The sequence below is a fragment of the Dendropsophus ebraccatus genome, chromosome 4, assembly GCF_027789765.1.
Source record: "Dendropsophus ebraccatus isolate aDenEbr1 chromosome 4, aDenEbr1.pat, whole genome shotgun sequence".
Taxonomy (NCBI): Eukaryota; Metazoa; Chordata; class Amphibia; order Anura; family Hylidae; genus Dendropsophus; species Dendropsophus ebraccatus.
In genome coordinates, this window is record NC_091457.1 from 95,202,541 (window position 1) to 95,214,964 (window position 12,424).

The 12,424-nt window shown below is 42.2% G+C and overlaps 1 protein-coding gene and 1 pseudogene across 1 annotated transcript in view; both read left to right on the forward strand.

Annotated features, from left to right (window-relative positions):
- LOC138788439 (zinc finger CCHC domain-containing protein 14-like) overlaps nucleotides 1-12,424 on the forward strand; it is a 47,237-nt gene that overhangs the window by 29,189 nt on the left and 5,624 nt on the right. The window contains exons 4-11 of the mRNA XM_069966297.1: nucleotides 1,784-1,855; nucleotides 2,767-2,873; nucleotides 2,960-3,054; nucleotides 3,230-3,284; nucleotides 3,362-3,623; nucleotides 8,022-8,113; nucleotides 10,833-10,957; nucleotides 11,387-11,530. Coding sequence (XP_069822398.1) covers nucleotides 1,784-1,855; nucleotides 2,767-2,873; nucleotides 2,960-3,054; nucleotides 3,230-3,284; nucleotides 3,362-3,623; nucleotides 8,022-8,113; nucleotides 10,833-10,957; nucleotides 11,387-11,530 — 952 coding nt within the window. The remainder of the gene's footprint in view (nucleotides 1-1,783; nucleotides 1,856-2,766; nucleotides 2,874-2,959; nucleotides 3,055-3,229; nucleotides 3,285-3,361; nucleotides 3,624-8,021; nucleotides 8,114-10,832; nucleotides 10,958-11,386; nucleotides 11,531-12,424) is intronic.
- On the forward strand, nucleotides 5,400-5,572 carry LOC138790187 (U2 spliceosomal RNA; annotated as a pseudogene).

Sequence of the window (12,424 nt, forward strand, 5' to 3'; positions counted from 1 at the left end):
ACGATTTGCGAACGAGCAACGATAAAAATAGGTCCAGGCCTTATTAAACAATCAACGATTTCTTGTCTCTTCACTTAATTATTAACTGCTATTCAAACAAACAATTATCGTTTAGATTCGAACAATTTAACGATAATCTGAACGATAATCGTCCCTTGGAATAGGGCCCTAAGTCCTATAATTATCAGTTACATTTTTATTATTATTTAAGACAACAGTAAATCTAAACTGTCAGAATTAGCTAGCAGCCAGGGAAGGAATCATCGGCCATGGGTCTCCACATCGCAGGGGGTCTTAGCATGTCAAGAAGAAGCCAGGTGAGGTGAAATGTGCTTTGGGGGTCTGAGTTGAGGGTCCATCTTGTCCACTATTTAAATGCCACAGCTAGCAACTATAGTACAATATTTCTTTATGTAAATAGTTATGGGGTGATGACTGTTATTTAAGGTATAGATAGATGGATATTTTGTTGACCATCTGGGAATTGTGATTTGTTTACTTAAGGCCCTATTCCACGGAACGATTATCGTTCGTATTCGGCCGATATCGGCCGCTACGGACGATAATCGTCCTGTGGAATAGAGTGCAACGATCAGCCGACATCGTTCATGTCGGCTGATCGTTGTAGTCGCTTGTTTTTCAACATGTTGAAAAACAAGCGACTGATATAGCAGCGATCTGCTGCCGTCGCTCCATATGGGCTGCCCGGACGATCAGCCATCACCCTGGCAGCCCCCCCGCAGCTCCCCGCCGCCCCCTCCCGCACTCACCCGCTCGCTGCTGCCGCGCTGAATAGCGGCGGCAGCGAGCGGGGAACGAGGAGCAAACGAGCGCTGAGAGCGCTCGTTTGCTCCTCTAACGACCCGTGTACTAGGCCCATTAGCTTTATATGCACTTTATCTGTATTACTAATATCTGTGCATTATTTATTATATACTTGCTGGCTGTTTTATTTCATGTATTGACTATATGTGAATAACGAGGACCCAGCATCTGTACGCACCTTTTGTTGTTTTTAGGGGTTTGACATTTTTAACCGTTTTTAAATAGATAGATTTTCAATCAATTATATTGTAATTATGTAAATTGTGTATTTGTACTCCTTTTGGTAGGGCTATAGGTGTTGGTATTTTCAGGGTGCTCCCTTCCATTTAGTTATTTCATTGCTAATAAGCAGTTTTTCTGATTTATAGGTGTATTCATTTAGAAAAGATGTCTAATGGTGGCCAATCCTTTAAAGGGGCTATCCAGTTAGGGAAAACTATATTTAGATCATTGCAAGCATACAGAAATAAAGAAGCGATGCTTACCTCTCTGCTTTCCCCCAGTGTTGTCCTACAGGTCTCTGGGTCCCCTGCTGAATTATCACGCCTCCACTTCCAAGACTGACTTACAGTGACAGCCGACGTGCTGACTGAGATGGGACAGCGCCATGGCCAGTGACTTGTTAAGCAGGCTGTCACTGCTGAGACAAATCTGACTCAGAAGCGGAGGCAGGATAATTTAGCGGGGGACCTGGAAACCTGTAGGAAGACACCGGGGAAGTGCAGAGAGGTAAGCATCACTTAATTCTCTGTATACTTGCAACAATCCGAAATATAACTTACCCTATCTGGATAACCCTTTTAATTAGTGATTGGGTAGTGTGTCAGACATCCTAGTGCATTATGTTATGGTCCCTCAGCATAGATATGTTTAGGCTGAAAAACCCTACTTGGTAAAACTAACTCTACTAAAACTATGTGTGTAAGTATTTTCACAAATAGTTTTTTTTTTACTTTAGGTATTTTGGTCAGATTCTTCCGTGTCATTGGTTACCAAATCTTCAGCTGAAGTTATAGAGTTCATTTCTAAGGTAAGCAGACTACTAGTGCCCAATGTGATTACAGGGTAAGAGTCTCTTCGTATTGGCTCAATTGTCGGCATGTGAGGATGGTGTATAGGTCAACTAGTGATCCTGCAGGTAGTCTGCTAAGACTGCTCAGGTGTGACTGTGGCAATATAGTATAAAACAGGTCACATCTTTTGTGTTATATAGAAAACCAACCTTTTTTTTTTTACTTGAACTATACTGAGTTTGAGCATTATTGTGAATCAAGTGTTAAACTGCGACCCTGCAGTAGTTGCAAAACTATAATTCCCATCATGCCTGGACCGCCAAAGCTTTAGCTGTCCAGGCATGATTGAAATTGTAGTTTTACAACAGCTGGCGGACTGCGAGTTTGACACTGCTGTTGGAAATTGAAACCAGTCATGCCTCTAGAAATGAGCCCTTCACTTGGACAAAGGACTCCTTCGGCAAAGTTCATTGCATAAATAGTGATATACATTTTCTTCCTGAAAAGAGAGAAATTAATGAAAAAAAGCATGGTTCCTGGAAAGCAGAGCACACTTCATGTGTCACAGAGATGACATAGCTGAGCTTCTGAGGTGTCTGAATGTTGTGAACGAAGTGTGGAGGAAACGCTCTGTTCACACATTGTAGCCTTAGTGCCTTATAAAAAGCCATCTTAGTTCCTAAGAAATCCAGCCATTTTCCTTTAAATCATCTGGTATAGATAAAACTTTTATAACCTGTTGGATGTTTTCTTTAAACAGAGATGGGGAACCTCCAGCCCTCCAGCTGTTGCAAAACTACAATTCCATCATGCCTGGACAGCCCTGATTTAAACTTTTTTCAAATTGTGTCCACCTCTACTCTGTAAATTAATGGTGTCTTTTCTTGCTTCTATACTTGTAATAAGACTTCTGTTTGTGTCCCTGCAGCTCACTCATATGTTTTCAGAAGATTTGGAGAAATGCATTCCTTACCGTGGGGGAGTAGACTCTTATTCTATGGACAAAAACCATGTGGATCTTGATTTTGATCATCGGTATAATCTTTTACTGAAGTTCTTGTTTTGTTCTGCCCTTCTTATTCACAACAGTGTTTCATTGACAATTTTGTATTGTTTTTCAGGTGTTTGACGTCTTTGCCACCCCACGTATTAAAGAGTGACCTTATTAAAAAATTCTTCAGTACTTCAGCAAACCACCAACAGCATCTGAACTTATGTGAGTTTTAGGCTAGGAACACATAATGGAGAAATGCAGCATATTTAAAAGGAATAAGAAATGTTTCCTTCTGCCCCAGATCTGCAATGTGTGGCCATACCTGTAGCATCTACTTTACTGTGTTCTGTTTACTGTTTGTATAACGCCTGATTTGTTGGGGTTACATCTCACACAGGTCCCAGCAACCCATCCCATGTGAAAGTGAGCACATCTGTGGGCCCCTCTGTACGGTACGTAGGATGCAGTAGCAGAGTGTAGCCTGCCTGTAGCCTCACCTTTGTGTGACTGGATATTGCTTGTATTGCAGACCGATATGCGGTGTGGCCAGTATCCAGTCTTCTCACAGCAGCATTGCTTTGCACCACAGTGGAGTCGCAATGAACATGTCCCCATGTTCAAGCTCAACTTCTGTAACTTATCGACCTCCAGTGGAGCCTCCATCCTCTACCGGAATACCTTCCAGTGTGCCAAGCCCTCAAACTCAAGAACAACAGGATATATTAGAATGGCTCAGAAAGTTGCGATTACACAAATACTATGCAGTATTCAGTCAGTTGTCCATGAAAAAGGTAACAAACTGGTAACTGAGTTCACACACAGTATTTTGGTTCTTAATTTTGGTCACAAGTTTTACCAAAATTAGGAGTAGGTGCCAATCTTTCTGTTATAGCTTTTCTCTGTGTTACGTCCACTCCCTGTTTTGGTAAAATTACTGACCAAAAATAGGGCCCCAAACAGTCCACCTTAACCCCTTAACGACATCGGGCGTATATTTACGCCCTGATGCCGGTAAGGACGTTCAGAGCGGGGCCGCGCGGCGACCCCGCTCTGAACCGCGGCGGTCCCGGGTGCCGCATGTAGCCCGGGACCGTAGGTATTAGCGGGCACGGTCCGATCGCCGTGCCCGCTAATACAGTAATCAGATGCAGCTGTCAAACATGACAGCTGCATCCGATTACCGGATTCAGCTGTTCCCTTGTGTCTAGTGGCGGAGATCGCTCCCCCGATGGCGCCGTCCCCGGCGCTCCAAGATGGCGCCGTCCCCGGCTCGGCACTCGTTTACTTCCGGCTGCAGCAGCCGGAAGTAAACGAGTGCCTATCTCATGGATCTCTGCAGCATATCTATGCTGCAGAGATCTCTATGAGAGATCAAAGCACTTATACTAGAAGTCCCCTAGGGGGGCTTCTAGTATAAGTGTTAAAGTAAAAAAAAAACTGTTGTTAATAGTAAAAAGCCCCCTCCCCTAATAAAAGTCTGAATCACCCCCCTTTTCCCAGGTTATAAATAAAAGTAAATAAATAAATAAACAAACATGTTTGCTATCGCCGCGTGCGTAATCGCCCGAACTATTAATTAATCACATTCCTGATCTCACACGGTAAATGGCGTCAGCACAAAAAAATCACAAAGTGCAAAATTGCGCATTTTTGGTCGCATCAAATCCAGAAAAATTGTAATAAAAAGCGATCAAAAAGTCATATATGCGCAATCAAGGTACTGATAGAAAGAACACATCATGGCGCAAAAAATGACACCTCACACAGCCCCATAGACCAAAGGATAAAAGCGCTGTAAGTCTGGGAATGGAGCGATTTTAAGTGACATATATTTGTTGACAATGGTTTAAATTTTTTACAAACCATCAGATACAATATAAGTTATACATGTTACATATCGTTTTAATCGTAACGACTTGAGGAACATATATAACAAGTCAGTTTTACCCCAGGGCGAATGGCGTAAAAACACATTGCACATGAATGAACACAGCATTAAATACGCACTGTCAAATCCGCTGCGGATCCACAGCAGATTTGTAAGTGCGGTTTGATGCTGTGTTCATTCATTTAGTTAAATCTGCTGCGGATCCGCAGCGGATTTTCTGCTGCGATACGGTAGGTGTGAAGGCACCCTTAATACAGATTTGTCTAAAATGTTTTTAGAGATTTTGTTTTGTTTAATCTGAAAGGTAATGTAAATGTTCTCATCTCCACACAATGTCTATTCGAATCAATGAATGGTCTGTGTTAATATAGCACAGGAAAAGTCCTCCTGAGTGACATACCCTCTTTGTAGCCCCTCTACTCTGGCCAGGAGATGTGGATATAGAACAGAGCTGCCAGGATGTCCATTGGCTCTCCATATATTGCTTTTCCTCAACATATTTGTGTTTTTGTTTTTTTTAACTAACATGACTGTTTCTCAGCCTGCTCAAGCAAAGCGCCACCTGCAGACTGAAATTATATAGTCCACTCTGGGGAATGTTCACCAGTGTAAATAAATAGAAACTACAGAACATTACAATTTGAGGCTATTGTTACGTTTTGACGTGGAAAAAATTAAACGTGCTTCTCTTTTGCCTAAGATTAAGTATAGTTTCTGCTCTTCTTAGTTTATTATCAGACATGGCCTCTATCCTAGGGACCATATAGTCAATAGATTTTTAGAACACAGAGATGGAAAAAGAGCTTGCTCTGTCCTCTTCAGTGAAAAGAATAAATAAATGTGCATACTTAAAGCGACTCTGTAACCACAATCTGACCCCCCCAAACCACTTGTACCTTCGGATGGCTGCTTTTAATCCAAGATCTGTCCTGTGGTCTGTTCGGCAGGTGATGCAGTTATTGTCCTAAAATAATATTTGTAAATTTGAAGCCCGTGCCAAACGGGAGTATCTGTGCCCTAAGTTTGCACCACCCCTCCGTCCCTTCTCCCCACCCTCTTCAGCATTAGGAATGCCACTGAACATTTGCACAGGTCCTTAACGATCTAGCCCATGTGCCGGGCTGCCACAGGTGAGGAATAGGAGGCAATCTGCCTGGAGCATTCCTAATGATGAAGAGGGTGGGGAGGAGGAACGGAGGGGTGGAAGTTAGGGCACAGATAGTAACATAGTAACATAGTAACATAGTAAATAAGGTTGAAAGAAGACAAGAGTCCATCAGGTTCAACCTAGGAGAATCCTACTGTGTTGATCTAGGAAGGCGAAAAACCCCTATGGGGCAGAAGACAACCGCCCCACCACATGGAGAAACTCCCCCCCACCCCGGACTGCAATGGCAACCAGAACAATCCCCGGATCAACGTATCACCAGAAATCTAATGCCCATAACTTGTTATATTATATTGTTCAAGAAAAGTATCAAGTCCTCCCTTGAACTTATTGAATGAATCGGCCATGACAACCTCATGTGGCAGAGAGTTCCACAGTCTTACCACTCGCACAGTAAAGAACCCGCGTCGATGCTGATGATGAAATCTTCTTTCCTCTAGACGTAGAGGATGCCCCCTTGTCATTGTTACAGACCTAGGAGTAAAAAGACCACTACAAAGATCTCTGTACTGTCCATTCATATATTTGTACATTGTGATCAGATCGCCCCTAAGATGTCTTTTTTCTAGCGTAAATAACCCCAAGCTTGATAACCTGTCTTGGTACTGTAACCCACCCATTCCCTTAATGACCTTTGTTGCCCTCCTCTGCACCCGCTCCAGTTCACCTATGTCCTTCTTATATACCGGTGCCCAAAACTGTACACAGTATTCCATATGTGGTCTGACCAGTGATTTATAAAGAGGCAAAACTATGTTCTCATCTTTAGCATCTATACCTCTTTTGATGCACCCCATTATTTTATTAGCCTTGGCAGCTGCTGCCTGGCACTGATCACTAAAGTTGAGTTTACTGTCCACCAATACCCCCAGGTCCTTTTCGGAAGTACTTTTACCCAGTGTTTTATTATTTAGCACATAACTGTACTTATTATTTCTATGGCCCAAATGCATAACCTTACATTTATCCACATTAAACTTCATTTGCCATTTCTCCGCCCAAGCCTCTAGCTTCTCCAAATCCCTCTGTAATATGATATTATCCTCCTCTGTACTGATTACTTTACCCAGTTTAGTATCATCTGCAAAAATGGAGATTCTACTCTGTAGCCCCTCTACAAGATCATTAATAAAAATATTAAAAAGAAGTGGACTCCCGTTGGGCACGGGGCTTCAAGCTTAAAAGTATTTTTTTTAGGACAATAACTGCATCACCTGCTGAACGGATCGCAGGACAGATATTGGATTAAAAGCAGCTATCCGAAGGTACAAGTGGTTTGGGGGGTCAAATTGTGGGTACAGAGTCGCTTTAAGCGTTTACCTTGTGTTTTAGGCTGCCTTATTTATTTAATTCACTGCAAACCCCTGACTCTTATGTGGGCATATGCCTCCCAGAAATACATGCTGGTTGTGAGGTCTGTCTGATCAGAATGCTGCTATCTCTTTTGTACCTGCACAGCTTTATTCATGTACTGATTTCTTAGGGCTTATTCCCACGTCCTGTAGCCTCAATAATATACGGCATGTGGAATAAACCCTTATTCTACGATTGGGTGATGGATCTTGTCTTCCTTGTGTTGACAGAGGGTATGATCTCTCTTTTTACTTTTATGGACAGTCTGTGTAATCCCTCCTTGTGTGTGTATATTTCCTTCTCTATTTACATTGTGATATGAACATCTTCTAGGGTGTGCTTTCTTCTTTTTCTGTGATGTATCTGTTATGTACACCCTACCCCTCCTTCCTGCTGCTTGAAAGGCAGAGAGCAGCTACAGTACACATCAGTTACACACTTGTAGCAGCAAAATAATAGCAGCATTTTAATGAAGACTATTGAGAACTTTTGTTAGTTTCTCACTCAAATGGGTTGTGCCATTATTAAAAAATGGGTCTGAACTTATTTAGGGTGTATTCCCACGTACAGGATTCCGCAGCAGATCTGCAGCAGATTTGATTTTGTGTTCTGTTATTTAGATCAAATCTGCTGCGATACGGTACATGTGAAGCTACCCTTAGGGTACAAACACACTGGGCGTATCCGTAGCTGATTTCTCTCTTGGTTTTGGTTGCAAAATAGTGAGGAAAAAAAAACTGTGTGAAACCAGCCTTCACATGTATTTTCCTTTCTTTTCAGTTCTTGAGTCTCACAGAAGATGATTTGAATAAGTTTGAATCTCTCACGATGGGAGCAAAAAAGAAGCTGAAGACTCAGCTGGAGCTTGAGAAGTGAGTTCCATAGCCGCATTTTCACTAATGCAGTGTTATTACCTCTTAAAGAGGACCTGTCACATCCGTGTCGGGGTGACAGGCTCCCGACCCCCAGCTAGATCCCTTTATACTAACCTCATCTCGTGGAGTCCCGCTCCCGGAGCCGGGACAGAGATATCCTGATCAGAAGCCAGCGCGCGCGCTGTGGAGATAGGTCCGGCGTCCATAGAGAATGAATGGAGCCGTGCAGAGATGAGTCCGGCTCCATTTATTCTCTATGGATGCCGGATCTATCTCCACAGAGCGCGCGCCGACTTCTGACCAGGATATCTCTGTCTTAAGAGCGGGACTCTGCGAGATGAGGTCAGTATAAGGGGATCTAGCTGGGGGTCGGGAGCCTGTCACCCCGGCACGGGGGGTGACAGGTCTCCTTTAAATGATTAATGATTTTAAAACAATCTGTAGGGTGAAGCCTTTGTAACAATGACTGGATATTTAAGATCCCAGTGAGTAAAGCAATATCTGGAAGACAATCCACTTAAAAGATAAAGAAAAGATTTAAAAATCTAATACAGTCATGGCCGAAAGTGTTGGCACCCCTGAATTTTTCCAGAAAATTAAGTATTACTCCCAGAAAATTATTCCAATTTCACATGTTTTGTTATACACATGTTTATTTTCTTTGTGTTTTGGAACAACACAAAACACAGAGGAAAGAAAGGGAAATTTGACATAATTTCACACAAAACTCAGGGTGCATCAGTGTCCATTGGAAATATCCGTCGACATTGGAATGAAATTAAACGCTATGGCAGGAGACCCAGGAGGACCCCACTGCTGACAAAGAGACATAAACAATCTAGACTGCAGTTTCCTAAAATGTATGTAAGTAAGCCAAAATCCTTCAGGGAAAACATCTTGTGGACAGAGAGACCAAGATAGAGCTTTTTGGTAAAGCACATCATTCTACTGTTAACCAAAAACAGAGGTCTACGAAGAAAAGAACACCGTACCTACAGTCACATATGGTGGAAGTTCAAAGATGTCTTGGGGTTGTTTTGCTGCCTCTGAAACTAAGTGTCTTGACTGTGTGCAAGACATCATGAAATCTGAAGATTACCAAAGGATTTTGGGTGGCAATGTAGGGCCCAGTGTCAGAAAGCTGGGTTTGCATCCTAGGTCATGGGTCTTCCAGCAGGACAATGACCCCAAACATACAAAAAGCACCCAGAAAAAGATGGAAACAAAGCGCTGGAGAGTTCTAAAGTGGCCGGCAATGAGTCTTAATGATCTTAAAATTGCTTTTGGGAGAATGCACCCTTCAAATATGAGAGACTTGTAGCAGTTTGCAAAAGAAGAGTGGTCCAAAATTCCAGCTTAGAGGTGTAAGAAGCTTGTTGATGGTTATAGGAAGTGATTGATTTCAGTTATATTTTCCAACGGGTGTGCAGCCAAATATTAGATTGAGGGTGCCAATAATTTTGTCGGGCCCATTTTTGGAGTTTTGTGTGAGGTTATGTCAAATTTGCCTTTTTTCCCTCTTTTTTGTGTTGTTCCAATACGCACAAAGGAAATAAATATGTGTATAACAAAACGTGTGATTGCAATAATTTTCTGAGAGGAATACTTCATTTTCCGAAAAAAAAAAAAAAAATCAAGCGTGCCAATGCTTTCGGCCATAACTGTATATAAAAATAGATTTTATTTGCACCATTTTTGATGTCCAGGTCAGATTTGGCAAGTATATAGAAAACAATAAAGAAGCTATGCTTACCACTCTGCAATCCTCCAGTGTCCTCCACTCCATGTATCGTAAGAGTGGTGTACTTTGGAAGTTTGAGGGACAACAGTCTCTGTCTGTGGCACTTTTAAATTGTTTTTGAACACTTGTAATACTAATTTACCACTAGCATTCCTGTGGTATAATTTCAGTTCAGCTCCATCCATACATCTCATTATTGCAGCTGGGTCAGGAGATCACCACACAGACCACCAGAAAATGGTATGCTTTCATGAGTAAGAGTGTGGGGTATCTCCTGCTTGGCTGCCTTTTTGTAAACGGCAAGATTTGCCATAATCTGATTCCTCTTGGCCCCCTTCTCACTTAGATCTGCCCTGGTTCATGTTAATGTGCCTCCACATATAGTTTGTTGCTAAAAAGATAATTTGGAGAGCAGTGATATAGTAGTTCATACAGTCATTGGTTGCAGAGCTACGCAACATTTCTGACAGGTTTTTGACCTGGCAGAACAGATTCAGAAAACTTCATACACAATGAAAGAATTACAAACCTGATATAGTCTAATGCACTGCAGCCCATCATCTAAATGTTACCTCTTCTATTTTTGGAAGTTAATTAGCAACAATCAGAGAAAAGGGAACGTGCATCCAGCTGAGGCCCCAGGATATAATGAGTTTCCTTTGCAGGTTTCAGGAAATTAACTGTAATGTTCTGTAGGCGATGAGGAAACTTTGAAAAATTCAAGCACAATCTTGTTTCCCGTTTGTGACCATTGAAATATTGGTCACAGATAAAAATATTATTTGCTGACAGCTACTGAAGGAATGAAGAATCAACACAGTCTGCTAAAAAGCTGCTGGACCTTAATTATAAAGCTTTAATCATTCAAAACCAGATGTTCCTTTTTAACACACCTCCTTTAGTAGCCACTACTTCAGCTGATGCATATCTAGAGGCTATCAGCTTTCATTGTACGCTATATTCTTTTTTTATTAGAGAGAAGTCTGAAAAAAGATGTCTGAATGCAGCATCGTGTACCTTTACCAGCAGTGGAGTTGCTCGGGTCCCTCCTACCAGTCATGTGGGGCCTGTTCAAAACGTCCATTGCATCCATTCTACAGGTAAGCCTACTTCTGTGATATCTGGATGGTCATTGTTGCCATTCTCAAAGGTCATTGTAGTTTGTGACTAGGACAGAAGATTTGGAATCATAAAACAGCTGCTGTCCTGTGTCTACCCTGCTTTAGTTTTGGATTCCACCTGTAGCAAGTTTTTTCTATCGCCTTAAAGATGACGCTGAGGGTACGAAAATATAATTTGAAACTCATGATTGCTTTGTATTTTATACAGACTTGTTGTATTCTTTGTTTTGGGTGCATCCTCATATATCATGTGTATGAAGTTGAATGAAGGACCTGCATAGACTTATGACTCTAATGAGATTAGTGTTTATCTATATTCTGATAAATCATATTTATCAGTAATCAGTGAGTGCTGCCCTTTGCAAGCTGCCAGCCCTAAATTTTAGCAATATCCCGTTTATGTTCTAGAACTGTCTGTAGACGTGGAGCCCACAGCCTCACAGATGCCTCAAGAAGGCAGCTCATCGTCAGAGTATTCTAGCTCACCATCAAGCCCGATGGGACTCCAGGCTCGAGAAGAGAGCTCTGATAGTGCAGAGGAAATGGACAGACGTAAGGAATCTGCTTTTATCTTTATTAAGCAACACTAATTATTTTTTGCTCATAAGTAGTTGCTTTTTATTTTGCATCTCAGTAACAGCTAACCTTCTAATGGTTTCCCAACTCTCCCCTGACCGATGCCAGTGTAGAGATGGATCTGGCAGTTGGATCCCTTTACTCCAGGCATGTCCAAAGTCCGGCCGGAGGGCCATTTGCGGCCCGCGTTCCGAACTTTTACGGCCCCCCAGGTATCCAGCTTGCTATTATCTGCCTGTGTTATAAAGCATATAGCAAGAAGCATGTAAAATGGTCGGCCCTCGCACATGTTCACTTCATCAAATTTGGCACTCTTCGAAAAAAGTTTGAACATGCCTGCTTTACTCCCTAGGGAGAGGTTTCTGGCAGATAGAGGCTTGCTGCTCTATCCCCATTCAGAACACATGCATACTACATAATTAGGCTACATTCATACATCTGTACCTTTGCAAACCTTATGGACAGGAAAGGTCTATAATGGATTGTTTCGCCACCCGGCATGATGTATTAACATCACGCCAGCAGTGGGGAAACTGTTTGAATGTCCGCTGGACTGTAGTGAAGAGCCACGCATTTGTGTGACTACAGTGCTGCAGAGATCCAAACATTTTCTCTGCTCCTAGCATGATGTTCACACATCTCGTCGGGCAGGGAAATTCTCCATTACAGGCCTTCCCTGTCCATAAGGTCCGCAAAATTTACTGGCGTGTGCATGTAGCCTTAAGCTGAAAGCTATCTAGGGAATAGACCATACTATGAAACCCAACACCCATACCATAAAACATGACTGTTCTTTCTGAAGACAATGAATTACAAAATTGACAGCTTGTAGCTTTCATTTTGTTGCTGATAGATGCAATCTATTTCTCA